Source organism: Canis aureus, chromosome 15 (genome assembly GCF_053574225.1).
Source record: "Canis aureus isolate CA01 chromosome 15, VMU_Caureus_v.1.0, whole genome shotgun sequence".
Taxonomy (NCBI): Eukaryota; Metazoa; Chordata; class Mammalia; order Carnivora; family Canidae; genus Canis; species Canis aureus.
This window is the reverse complement of record NC_135625.1, coordinates 40347286-40362427: the sequence shown is the minus strand read 5'-3', so window position 1 is coordinate 40362427 and position 15142 is coordinate 40347286. Positions and strand designations below refer to the sequence as shown.

Below are 15142 nucleotides of genomic sequence, written 5' to 3'. Positions count from 1 at the left end.
CCTGGGCTCCAGTTTCTGTTCCCTCAGCCCTGTGAATCTGTTACAAGCTCTCCTCAGCTTCCTGTCCTCTCAGTTCTCACATTCAGAATTGGCAGACATGTCCAGGACAGAAAAGTGTCTCCAGAAAGCTGGGATTACCTCTGGACTGCCTTCTTTTTCTGGGCCCCACACTTCCTCCTCACTTCCTTGGTAGTTCTCTCATGCTTTCAAACACATTTTTTCTTACATTGTCTAGCTTTTCTAGCTATTCCTAATAGGACTAACCCATCTGGTTTGCCAATGCTGGGTATTTTAAAGGCCCTTATTTTTGAATCTTAGGTACATTCAAAGGCTGCAGCACCATTTGCTTATCTTGCTCAGGCTTCTTTAAAATTGCATGTTGACACCGCACTAATATGACAAAACTAACAAAGAGTTCTTAAAAGCTTTTCTAAAAATTGTGTTCTATCTAAACTACTGGCAATAAATACCTTGTGTTAAATTAAATACAAGAGTAAATCTTAAGACATTAACCCTGGGTTTTATTCTGGTTAAGTGATCTAAGTGAATTCACTTCAGACCTTGAGGGGAACTGCTGAGGCTGCTTGGCTGCATAAGTTGGTACTGGAAATCTGTTTGCATAGATAGGCTACAAAGGAAAAAACAGTTATTACCACAATGCGCTCATAAGTATGTGTTCTATACAATTTATTTTCTATATGAAAGTAATCAATATATTTAAAATCAATGAATAGATGACTTACAATGCTGACATTTAAAAATATTTTGCTTATTCAACAACGTTGCCACTGAATGTGGGATACATTTTTTAAAAAGATTTATTTATTTACTTGAGAGAAAGAGAGAGAGATGTGCAGGGTGTGAGGTGCAGAGGGAGAGGGAGAGCGAGAATCCCATGCAGATTCCATGCTGAATACAGAGCCTTGGCATGGGGCTCAATCCCAGGACCCTGAGGTCATGATCTGAGCTGAAACCATGAGCTGAAACCAAGAGCCAGACACTCAACTGACTGAGCTACCCAGGCACCTCTATCAACGTATTTTAAATAAAAATCTTCCAAAAATGTATCGCCAAACTTGTTTGGTACCAACTGGCATTGTAAATACTGCTAAATTATAACCCTTAGTTTTGGGATTCATGATAGTTCTTCCTTGACAAGATAGATGGAATGAAGTTTTGCAATACAGCAAGAGTCTATAACAAATAAGAGTATACAGATAAGCCTCAAATAAGAAAGTAAAAGTAAGAATACCACATACCACATTATATTGGGAACAGTTAGGGAAGGTCAGATGGAATTACTAAATCACCAATGATGTGATCTTGACCAAAATGTTGTCCACTACTGCTGTTTTCTAAAGTTCTATGAGTAGCAGAATATGCAGTGTGGTGGCTTGGTCGGTTAAGGATCAGACTCTTGATTTCAGCTCAGGTCATGATTTCAGGGTGGTGAAATTGTTAGATTAAGCTCTAGGCATGGAGCCTGCTTAAGATTGTTTCTCTGCCCCTCCCCCTGCTCGCACACTCTCTTTCTCTCTCTCAGGAAAAAAAGAATATGCACAGCGTTGGGAGAATAGCTTAACATTCTCTGGGTCCTGCTGTGGAACAGGTAGTCTATTTTTTTGCCCCAAAGAATGATTTGCTTATACTTTGTAAATGGAGAAGGTACTCAAGAAAGTGTCTCATTCCCTTTCCACCAACCCATCAAAGCAGTACTTTATTTAAAAGGATAGTTAAACTCTACTTCTTGGAATTTATTTGACATATACTTTTACACATATGCAAAGACCCGTTGAAGGATCCTTGATGATGCATTTTTCTGTAGTAACAAGATTTGAAATAATCAGTTTTCAAATCTATGATAAATCCATAAGATGGACTGGTATATAATTATTAAAAAGCATGAAATACATGCTTATTACAAACAGTGAACTAAAGTGTTCCAAGTAAAGGGTACATAAAATGCTAGTTAAAATATTAATAGGCATTTTTTAATGCCTGAATGAGTTACTAGGGAGTAAGAAACATCTTAAAGACCAAAAACAATAAGACAGTATGAAAGAGTACTGAGTATGTAGCAGCATTCTTCCTATGAATGAATATCTTTCATCCTTGGTGGTCTACATTATGTGTTTTCAGGTAATTCATAGACATAGAAGACAAAACCTGGAGCCTGAGTTGGATGGATTGCCCAAAATAAGACCTAATATAAAGCTTACGCCCCTCAAGAGCAATATTCTCACTGGATTAACTTAATAACAAAACACCTGTCCCAAAGAACAGTAGAGAAACTGCCTAAATAGAGACCTTGGTACTGATAGAAGGGGAATAAAAGAAAATCATCTCCATGGAGAATTTCTAACCATATATCCATCTTCACAAGGCTTTGGGGGCAGAGTTCATAACACTTGTGTGACCCAAAAAAACACCAACAAAAATCTTAATTTAAAGGCATAGAAGACTGACTGCATGTGGCCAATACACACTCTCTGTAGGAACTCACTATAATTCAGGACTGAAATAACTCTCCTATGTAAAATTCAAAAGAATACCAGTTTACAATCAGTATTACAAAACACACTAATGAGCCACTGCAAGAATCAGAAATAACAAACCACAGAACCAAGACTGCACACATTAAAATGATCAAATAAAGCACAAAAAAGTAGGTATTTTTAACTGTTTAAAGAAATGAACACGTTTAAAAATATAATGAAGCTACAAGAAACTATCACAAATAACCAATAGATTTGAATCTAATTTATCTAACAATGTGTGTAACGACTAGCAGAGGAGAAAAATGAAATGGGGCAAGGGGGAAACTAAATCAATCCAAAAAGATAGAAGCTTTGTGGTGTGGGGAGAAAACAGAAGGAACAGGAAAACAATGAGATCATAAAAATAATATGGTAGAAAAACTATATTAATAATTGTATTCAACATAAAGTCTCCAGTTAAAAGACAAATATTTTTTAAAATTTGTAAGATAAGATATTCTCTTTATAAGAGACAACATAAAGACAAGAGTTGCATGTAAAAAGACATAAGGTGAATATTAAACAAAAAGAAAAGCTGATATTGCTGTATTAATATTTAAAAAATGGATTTAAGAGAGATGGTCTTTCCCAATCTCATACATAAGGACTCTAACTACTGACAGCTGAAAGCCTTTTAAAAATAGCTATCAGGAACTGCTTTAGGGACTTCTCACCATCAACATGAAAGATGTTACTGCAGGAATATGGGGAAGTATTTAAATATGCTAAGGAAACTGGAAGTTTTTCCCCCAAAATCAGGAATACAAGGATGCTTGCCTTTACCACCACTATGCAACACAGTACTGGAAAATCTAGCCAAAACAACTGGAGAAGAAAAGAAAATAAAAGACATTCAAGTTGGAAAGAAGAAAACTACCTCCATTCACCAATAATATCCTAAAAAAAAAAAAAACAACAACCCTGAAGCGTCCACAAGAAAGCTAGTAGAGCTAATAAATGAATTCAGAGGAGATGCAGGATGTAACATGAACATGCAAAAAATCAGTTTTGTTTGTGTACATCAGCAATGAAAAATCCACAAAGAAAATTAAGAAAGCAGTTCCATTTACAATAGCATCCAAAAGAGTAAAACACCTAGGAATAAACTTAACCAAGAAGGTCAAAGACTGGGCAACCCGGGTGGCCAGTGGTTTAGCGCCACCTTCAGCCCAGGGTGTGTTCCTGGAGACCAGGGATCGAGTTCCACATCGAGCTCCCTGCATGGAGCCTGTTTCTCCCTCTGCCTGTGTCTCTGCCTCTCTCTCTCTCTCTCTCTCTCTCTCTCTCTCGCTCACGTGCTCTCTCTCTCTGATAAATAAATAAAATATTTTTTTAAAAAAAGGTCAAAGACTTGTATGCTGAAAATTACAAAACACTGCTGAAAAAAATTAAAGTAGACCTAAATAAGTGGAAAGACAACTAGTGTTTATGGATTCAAAGACATAATACTGTCAGGATATGTCAACATAACCCAAAGTGATCCACAGATTCAACACAAACCCTATAAAAATTCCAACAGCCTTTTTTGCAGAAATGGAAAAGTAGATTGTCAAATCATATGGAATCAAAAGGGCCTTAAATAACAAAACAATCTTGAAAAAGAAAAAAAAAAGTTGGTGGACTCAAACTTTGCAATGTCAAAACTCATTACAACTCCACAATAATCAAAATAGTGTAGAACTGCCAGAAATATGGAAGTAGAGCCCAAATGAACAGAATTGAAAGAATAGAAATAAACCTATACATTTATAGGCAACTGATTTTCCACAAGGTTCTAAGTCCATTCAATGAATAAAGAATAGTCTGTTCAAGAAATAGAGCCAGGACAAGTGGATTTCTACATGCAAAAGAAAGGAGTCAGGGATCCCTGCGTGGCTCAGCGGTTTAACGCCTGCCTTCAGCCCAGGCCATCATCCTGGAGTCCCAGGAAGGAGTCCCACATCAGGCTCCCTGCATGAAGCCTGCTTCTCCCACTGCCTGTGTCTCTGCCTCTCTCTGTGTGTGTCTCTCATGAATAAATAAATAAAATCTTAAAAAAAAAAAAAAAAGTTAAACCCCTGTTTCATACTATATGCAAAAATTACTCAAAATGGATCAAAGACCTAAATATAAGAACTAAAACTTTTAAAACAAACAAGTAAATCTTCACATCTTTGGATTTGACAATGGATTGTCAGATATGATATCAAAAGCTCAAACAACAAAAAAAGATAAATTGGGCTTCATAAAAATTAAAAACTTTTGTGCACCAAAAGACATTATCAACAAAATGAAAGACAACCTACAAAATGGAAGAAAATATCTACAAATCATATTTTTGATCAAGTGTTAATATCCAGGACCTACAATTCAACAACAAAAAGACAAGCAACCCAATTTTAAAAATAGGCAAAGGACTTGAATACACCTTTCTCCAGACAAGATATACAAATGGCCAATAAGCACATGAAAAGATACTTAACATCACTAATCATTAAGGAAATGCAGATCAAAACCACAACAAGGTACCATTTAACGTCCACTAAAATGGCTATAATAAAATTTTAAAAACAAAGCAAAGCAGAAAATCACAAGTGTTGACAAAGATGGGAAGAAATCCGAACACTCATGGTAGAAATGTAAAATGGTGTAGCCGCTGTGGAAAAACCATTTGGTGGTTTCTCAAAAAGTTAAATATAGATTCATGATATAACATATCAATTCTACTCTTAGGTATTACATCCAAAGGAGCTGAAAATAGGTACTCAAAAAAAAAAAAAAAGTCGGTACTCAAACAAGTACGTGTGTGTGTGTGTGTGTGTGTGTGTGTGTGTGTATGTATGTTCAGGGCAACACTATTCACATTAGCCAATAGGTAGAAACAATCCAACCACCCATCCATGGAGGAATGAATAAGCAAAATCTTGTATATACATAAATATATAATTACGTGATATGTAGATAAATAAAGTTCTCATATATACTACTATAGGGATGAACCTTGAAGACAGTGCTATATGAAATGTCAGACATAAAAGAACAAATACTACATGATTCCATTGGTAAGAGGTATCTAGAATGGACAAATGCACAGAAGTAGAAAGTAGAAAAAGACCCTGCATAGTCAAAATAATCTTGAGGAAGAAAAACAATGAAGGGGGCATCACACTTCCCTGATTTCAAACTATACTACAAAACTATAATAATCAAAACAATACAGCGTTAGCAGAGAAACACACACATAGGTCGATGGAATAGAAAAGAGAGCCCAGAAATAAACCCATACATACATGATCAATTAATTTACAGCAAAGGAGCCAAGAATATACCATGGGAAAAGAACAGTCTCTTCAATAAATCATACTGGGAAATCATAAATCATACTGTCCAATTGGACAGCCGCATGCAAAAGAATGAAACTGGACCACTATCCTACACCATACACAAAAATTAACTCAAAATGGATTAAAGATTTGAATGGATGACCCAAAGCCATAAAACTCTAAAAAGAGTGGCTCTTGGAGGGAATTTTCTAGATTTGATACCAAAAGCAAAAATAAACAAGTGAGACCATGTCAAACTAAAGAGCTTCTGCATGGCAAAGAGAACCATTAACAAATGAAAAGGCAGTCTACTGAATAGGAGAAAATATCTGCAAATCATATATCTAACAAGGGGTCAATATCTAAAATATATAAAGAACTCATACAACTCAATAATAAAATAAACAATCTGACTAAAAAATAGAAATACTGCATTATATAGTAATTCCACTTCTGGGTATTTATCCAAAGAAAACAAAAACACTAACTCTAAAAGAGATCTGCAATCCCAAGTTCACAGAAACATTATTTATAATAGCCAAGACATAGAAGCAATCCAAGTTCCCACTGATGGATGAATGGATAAAGAGAAAGAGAATATATCTATGTATCACATTCTCTTTACATATATATATATATGAAAAAATATATATGTAAATATATAAATACATAATATATATTAATATATAATATATATAAATGAAAAAATACATAAAATAAATAAAATACTATATTCAGCCATAAAAAGGAAGGAAATCCTGCCATTTTCAATAACATGGATCAACCTCGAGGGCAATATACTAAGTGAAATGAATCAGACAGAAAGACAAATACTGTATGATCTCGCTTATATGTAGAATCTTAAAAACACACACACATATACACAGAGAACTACAGATTGGTGTTGCCAGATGTGGGAGTGGGGGATGGATGACATTGGGTGAAGGGGGTAAAAGGTACAAACTTCCAGTTACAAAATAAATAAGTCATGAAAATGTAATGTATAGCATGGTGATTATAGTTAATAATATTCTTAAGAAATTATCCATGCTTATTGCTATATCCATGTAATAATTATTTTTTAAATTTTTGCAATGTGATACCATAATATTAAAATTTTTTTTGTTGTTGTTTTAAACTTACAGCTTCTCTGGGAGGAGTCACTGATGAAACATGTCGAGGAACGCTCACTGGTTGTCTAGAAGCTTTTGCTTGATTTTTGCCATCTGATCTGAAAGAGACAATTATTTTTGAGCTAAAGTAAGTTTAGAATGTTTCTACATGATATGTTACGTATACCTTGCATTTTCTCAATTATAAAATAATGATGATCATAATGATAGCTAAAATTTTATGGCATTTTTTAACAGCATTCACACGTTTTTAATCCTTACATATTAGAAAGTTTTATTAGCCCCATTTTACAACTAAAAAACCTGAAATTCTAAGAAACCATAAGATTTAGCCAATTAGGCCACTATTTCTAAAACTTTTCTCCTCAGGTCTTCCTAAAATCAAATAATAAATGCATATTATTAGGCTGAATACACAAAACATGAAGTAGTCATTCTAAAAAATAGTGTAAGGAGCAAAGACGCTGGTAGGAAAGGTTATCAACTAAGGAGAGAGAGCTGTAAGGAGAGAGCTATGGTTATGGAAGTAAAATTTCAGAAATGGAGACTGGAGAATTATCTACAGATTGGTCAGTTTGAGTGTGAAAGGAAGTAAGAGAAAGAAAGAATAAGAAGATAAATCTTAGGCTATATTAAAAATTAAAGCTAACATCAGGATACTCTAGCAAAATATTATGTACTAAGTAAGAAATCATTATTATAATAAGCTGGCCTTTTTTATTTTAACACAAACTAGTTTTTGAGTAATTATATTATACCAGCAATGTGCTATGGATTTTATTTGTTAATATTTTTGCATTTAATCCTCACATCAATACTAAGAGACAGGTAATATTACTCCTATTTCAGAGGAAGTAAACTAAAGCTCAGAGTTTTATTCATTTATTCCAGTTCATAATTCTAGCAAATGACAAAACTGAAACTTGAACTTAGGATCTGATTACAAGGCCATGCTAATATATGTTATATTCTAATGCCAATATGTTAGAAGTGACAGTTGAGAGACAGTCATACAAAAGTCCAACACATAGACCAGAAATGTCAGGTGTCTGAATTTTGATAGCCCTTCCTTCCATCAAAATTTATTTCTTAAGAACTTCTAATTCACAAAACATGTTGTCAATATTTGAAATACTCTTCCTCTGTAAGAATTAATACTTGAAACAGACAAAAGAAAATAGTTTTGACATTTATGCTTTTTATCTTTATCCAGTATTTTAATCTCGAACTAAGAAGCCCAATTAAGGAGTTGTAGCCCAAAATTATCAGAAATCAATGTCCAGCAACATGAACCCTAAAGGGCCATTTTCAGTAGCATACAGGCTGTTCATTGTAATCCTCTCCCTCACCATGATAAGAGGTGGCTGAGTCACCACTTTTCTTTAACCCCTGCTAAATCTTAGAACCCTATTTTTAAACCAACCCCTATGATATCACTATCATCATTAAGAATTACTTCAAATTATTTATATGAACTTAAAAGAAAAAAAAAATCTCAGTACTCATATGTTTGTGATCTCTTCTTTTGGAAGTAGCTTCTCCACAGTTGATCTCTCTTGATGAAGACAAAAGCAGCACATACAATAAGGGGAACAATTAGAAAGAAGAATACCAGAAGTCCATCTCTCAGTGCAGTATTCTTTTCTAAAGAAAACAATTTCATATTAATAATCATTAAGTTAGAAGTTAACACATATTAACTAAAACATACTAGGTGATTATAAATATTTTCTATTAGTTTTCACATTGTTCAAAAGTGAAACTGACAGAAACTGAATATATTGAGAAGTCTGGTTTATACCTCATCCCTACCTACTTCATTTTTGCCTTCCCATTTGATAATCATTTTCATTAGTTTCTTATACAATCTTAAAATGTTTCTTTGTAAATACAAGCAAAAAATAAAGTATGTTTTTATTGCCAACCCTTTCTTACACACAAGGTACCATATCAAAAAAGCTATTCAGCACATCATTTTTTTCACTTATCTAAGTATCTCCCCAGACCATACATAGAAAACCACCTCATTTTCTATGCAGGTATACAAAACTCCATTATAAGGACATCCTATAATTTATTTAACCAGTATCCTGATACTTTTATTTTTCCAATATTTTGCTATTCCAAAACAATGCTATAATAAATAATCTTGCACATATATGACATCATATCAGTGTATAGAATAGTTTTGCAGAAATAGAATTGCTATATCAGAGAGTAAATACATTCATCATTTTTTAAACCAGTGTCAATTGTCCACCACAGTGGTATTTACAATTTAGCATGCCAGGCCACAACATACAAGAATTCCTCACAGCCCCATCACTGGAATTAAACTTTAGCATTTTTGCCAACCTAAAAGGTGAGAAATTGTATCTTTTTTTTTTTTTTAAGGTTTTATTTATCTTTTTGAGAGAGAGGGCGCACCAGTGGAGTGGGTGAGGAGAAGCAGGCTCCCCACTGAGCAGAGAGACTGATGTGGGGCTAGATCCCAGGACCCTTGGATCGTGATCTGAGTTCAAGACAGACATATAACCAACTGAGCCACTCAGGCACCCCTAAAATTGTATCTTAGTTTAATTTGCATTTCTTTCTAATATTATGAGGCGATCAACTGCTTATGTGTAAGGAAACACTGTAGTTCTTTTTCTGCTCAGTCTATTTTTCTATTGGACTATTGGTTTTTCTCTTCTCAGTTTCTAAAAGCCCTTTATATATCAAAAATTAACTTTGTGATATGAGTTGGAAATATTTTTCCTATTCTGTCATTTGTCTTAGGGTACAATGTTTTTCTGCATGCATAAGTTTATTCTTAGGTAGCTGAATTTATCAATCTTATTTTTTATGGCTTCTGGGTTTTAAGTCTTATTATAAATTTTAAAAATTCATTAATTCACATTAACTTGACTATTCCATGTTCTTTAGAAAAAGAAGGAATATAGTAAATAAAAACAGTAGTGGTAAGTAGAAAAGTTGTTCACATAATTTTAACTTTGTAAAAGTAACAGAAATTTCTGTTAAAATTTGTTATGAAACGACATGAAATAACATTCAACCCAATTAAAAATAAGAAAAGGAAGTATTAAAATGAGCTTGATCTCCCATTTTATACTTACTAATGTGTAGGCAGAATCTAAATAAAAGCATCCAACCCTGTTAAGGTTATGTTGAAACTGATACCTTCATACTGTCAGTGACATTAACACAAATTCTTTTGGAATTTTAGTCAAGAACCCTAAAAAGGATTATACCTTTGACCTAATAATCTCATTTCTGGCAACTTACCCTTCAACTAAAAAAAATGCGTAAGTATTAAGATGTACACTACAATGTTATCAATGCATATCAAAAACTTAGAAACAACCTAAATGTCAAATAATTAGAAAACACCAAGCAAGTTAAGGCACATCCACTTGATGGAATGACACGAAGCCATTAAAATCCATAGTTCCAACTTCTACGTCTAGCCAAGATGGAGTAACAGTGTCCAGATTTATCCTGGGAACTATAACAACCAGAAAACCAGACAAAATACATTAAGCAACAGTGTTCAAGACATTGGGCATCAGATAAAGAAAAATGATCCCTGAGACAGAAAACAAGGTGAGCTTTACACTTGTCCCAGTTTGCTGCCCAGAGAAAGCTAACAGTCCATAATGAGAGGTGAGGGAACCCAAGCAAAGCTCAGTGCTCTCCTTGAATTAAGGAGATGGAGCTGGTTGGCTGAGGAGACCAAGGCAGCTAGAGTTCACTGAGCAAAGTACTGACTTGGAAGGGATAGCTACACAGACGTAACTTAAAAGATGTGCATAGGGCTCCTCTCAAATATTCAGTTGGGTACTGAGCAACATATGCTGTAAAGAAACCACCTGAAACCAGAGAAAGATCCCTCTGAAAGGATTAGTAGGAATAAACCTCATAGGTCAAACAAGATGAAGGAAAGTGCCTATGCCTACCATTCACAGCAGAAATTTCATATCAAAGTGGCACTGAATAGAATTAAACAGAAGGCTTTTTGCTTCAGTAATGGGGCAAAATCAGCCCTAGACTAAATGTTCAAGTCCTGCCTAATATGAAATGAAATTTCATATCAAAGTAGCACTGAGTAGAATTAAACAGAAGGCTTTTTGCTTCAGTAATGGGGCAAAATCAGCCCTAGACTAAATGTTCAAGCAAGACCCAAAAGGATAAAAACTATGACCAAGTAACATAAGCACAAAAGAACAAAACTCATCAATAGGAATCCCAAAATATCTAATATACAACAAGGCAAAATTCAGTTTCTGGCATCCAGTTGAAAAAAAATTACAGGCATGCAAAGAAGAAACATATAACCCAAAATAGGAGAAAAATCAATTAGTCAAAACTAAAAAATTATATAAGATGTTAGAATTAGTAGACAAGGATACTAGAAGTTATTCTAACTGTATTCTGCATCTTCAAGAAGCTAAAGATCAAACATGCTATGTAAAGACATGGAAGTTACACAAAAAAAAAAAAAACAAAAACAGAACTTATAGAAATAAAAAAAATATCTATGATAAAAAACACACTGGATGGGATTAATGGCACATCAGACATCACAGAATAAGAGTGAACTTGAAGAATAACAATAGAAACTATTCAAAATTAAATATAGAGAATAAAGAATTTTTAAAAATCAAAGCAAATCAGTGAGATGTGAAAAAATTCCAAGTAGCAAATATGCAATTGGAGTCCTAAAGGAAAGGAAGAAAAAAGAAAAAAATATTTGAAGAAATAACGACCACAGTCTTCCAAAGTTGAAGAAAACTATAAAAGCACAAGTCCAAAAAGTCCACCAAATCCCAAGGACACCAAGGCACATTTATAATCAAATACTAATAACTATAGATATAAAGAGAAAATCTTACAAGCAACCAGAGTAAAAAAGATGCCTAAAAAACAAAAGACCAAAAAAGAAAAGATGATTGCCCATTCTTCAGGAAAAGTAATGCCAGCCAGAAGACAATGGAGAAAACATCTTTGAAGAAGTAAATGCTGAGGGGGAGGGGAGAACACAGACTGTCATCCTTACATTCTTTACGCAGTTATCATTCAATGAAGAAAGCAAAATAAAAACTTCTTAAGATACACAAAACTAGGGGTGCCTGGGTGGCTCAGTCAGTTGAGCATCCAACTTTTGATTTCAGCTCAGGTCATGATCTCAGCCCATGTTAAGCTTTGCACTCAGCAAGGAATCTGCTTGTCTCTCTCCCTCTGCTCCTCCCCCTGCTCACTTACTCTCTCTTCTCAAATAAATGAATAAAATCTTTTTTTTTTTTTTTTTTTTTTTTTTTTTTTTACAAAAGATATAGAAAAACTAAAAGTTTCTGTCACTGGCAGACCTGCATTATAAGAGATATGAAAATAAGTCATTTGAGTAAAAATTAAGTGAAATGGAAGAAGCAGAGTGAAATGATAAAATACCATACGAAGAGACTGTGATAAAAAATACCAATATGACAGATTTAAACCCAAACATCAATACTCAAATTAAATGTATGTGATCAAAACAAGTCAATTAAAATGCAAAGACTGGCAGACTGACTCAAAAAGCAAACCAAGGGGCGCCTGGCTGGCTCAGTCATAGAGTGTACAACTTGGTCTCAGGGTTGTGAGTTCAAGCCCCATGCTGGGCATGGAGCCTACTCAAAACAAAACAAATCAAAAAATAAAAAAGCAAGACCAAACTATATTCTGCCTACCGGAAATCCACTTGAAATATAAAGACACACGGGCTCCAAGCTGAACATGGAGCCTGCTCAGGAGTCTCTCTCTCCCTCTCTCTCTGCCCCTCCCCTTCTCCCCACCTCACAGCTCACACACGCACTCTAGCTCTCTCTCAAAACAATAAAATAAAAAATATAAATAAATAAATATAAAGACAAACATTAAAAATAGAAGAATAAGAAGGGATTTCCATGCTGACTAATCAAAAGAAATCTGGAGTAGCTATATTAATTTCTGAATACAGAGCACAAAATATTATCAGGTATAAAGAGAGTTACTTTGTAATGATGGAGTCAATTTATCAAGAATAGAACAAAGCAAAAAAAAAAAATAGAACAAAGCTTTACAATACATAGAACAAAAACTGACAGAAATGCAAGGACAAACAGGCAAATTAGCAGTTAATTATAATACCAGAGATTTGAATATTTCTCTCTCAGTAACTGACAGAAATCAGTAGGGAGATACAAAACTTAAACATCTGTCAAAAATTTGAAGTGATTACCTATAAAACACTCTAACCAATTATAGCAGAATACATATTCTTTCAAGTGTACACAGAACTTATTATTAAGATAAACCATAATCTGGGCCATGATACAAGTTTCAGAAAATGTAAAAGTATTCAAGTCACATAAAGTATGTTCCCTGACTACAGTGTATGTAACACTAACATATGTGGAAAATTCCTCAGATACTTCAAAACAAAGTAAACCATTTTTAAATAACTCAGGAGTCAAAGAAAAAAATAAAAGTATATTAGTAGTTATTTTGAGCTGAATTAAAACAAACGAAACAAAAAACAAAAACACAACATATCAAAATTGGTGTAATGCAAAAAAAAAAAAAAAAAGGCAGTTCTTAGAGGAAAACTGATAGCACTACAATACCTGTATTGTTGACTGGGAGAAAGTATTTACAAAGCACAAATGTCATAAAGGACTTGTATGAAAACACCCTAACTAAAAACTGGACAAAAAGATTTGAACAGACACATCACCTAAGATGTGAATGGCAAATAAGCACACAAAAAGGCTCAACATCATTAGTAATTAGAGAAATACCATTACACATTTGCTAGAATGGCTAAAATTAGAAAGACTGACCATACCAAGTGATGGGGAGGATGTAGAAAAATTAGAACCCTCATATACAGCTGGAGTAAATATAACGTGGCACAACCACTTTGGAAAACAGTTTGGCAGTTTCTTAAAATGTGAAACGTAAATGTACTATATAAGCCAACCACTCTTAGTATTTACCCAAGAGAAAGAAAGCATATATTCTCACTAGGAAGATACTGGTGAACAAGGAGCTCATTCATAGTCTTTTAGGGGAAAAAAACAAGTAAATAAGTAATTACTATAGTATGTGATAGTGCCTGCAATAAAAGGAGAACAAATAGAAAGGGCATATTAATTCAGATTTAGGCAGTCAGGAAAAACTTTTAAGAAAATACAGTATAAACTGAAATCTGAGTAGCCATTAGCCAAATTACCATAATGTGAATATAATACTGTAGAAAGACCAGAGGTAAGAGAGTAACCTATTAGAGGAAATAAAAGAAGTTACAACAATGACATAATCAAAACAATTCCTGAAGAGAAACACTAAAATTCTGTATTATAGTATGGAACATGGATTACAGGAAGCAAGATGAGAAAGAGGGAGGCTAGATAAGAGGCCATTATGTAAATCCAGGCAAGAAATTACAGGTCATTAATAAGGATTTTAAAATGGAAACATTAATGAGAAAATTAGGAAGCAGAATCAACATATTTAGTGTATAACCAATGTGGGAAGTGAGGGAGAGGTACAAGAATGTCCAATTTCTGACATGGGCCATTTGCAATTACACTAAATTTCTTTTATATTACTTGCCATTGTATGTAGGTCCACTGTCCACACTTCCTCCGTATCCTTTAGTCTCACAATTTGGGGGAGCCCAGCCATTCTCACAGTGACAATTCTTATTGCTATTACATACCTTCAAAACAACCAAAACATCACTTTGGTTAACTGTAAATACTGTTCTGCATCATAAACTCAAGGACACAAACCAAGAAAAAGTACTAAATACACACAAGTCCACAGGCACTATTTTTAAGAATGAAAAATTAGTCAGATATCTAAATTCCCCAGTATATAAAAATCTGGGAAAGTCTCACCTACCTCACTGGGAATTCTCATGATTCAACACTACTTTCATGAACAAACCAAAAGAGAATATTACCTACCCCATGTCCATGACACTTTTTCTGAATATCACAGTCATAATTCAGAACAGAAGCATTTACACACTGGAAGTTTCTACAGATCTGGAAAAAAGAAATGGAGTAATGAGTAAGGAAAAATTGAATGGACTAATCAAGTGGCCAGAAGAAATTAGAGCGAGGCGCAGATGATTTCATGCTGAATT

At 34.0% G+C, this 15142-nt stretch overlaps 1 protein-coding gene across 1 annotated transcript in view; it reads right to left on the bottom strand.

Annotated features, from left to right (window-relative positions):
* The window catches only part of ADAM9 (ADAM metallopeptidase domain 9), a 137957-nt gene that overhangs the window by 2631 nt on the left and 120184 nt on the right, over positions 1-15142 (bottom strand). The window contains exons 17-21 of the mRNA XM_077849229.1: positions 14961-15041; positions 14605-14710; positions 8475-8616; positions 6983-7070; positions 561-628 (exon numbers count right to left, since the gene is read on the bottom strand). Of these exons, the coding sequence (XP_077705355.1) occupies positions 561-628; positions 6983-7070; positions 8475-8616; positions 14605-14710; positions 14961-15041 (485 nt within the window). The remainder of the gene's footprint in view (positions 1-560; positions 629-6982; positions 7071-8474; positions 8617-14604; positions 14711-14960; positions 15042-15142) is intronic.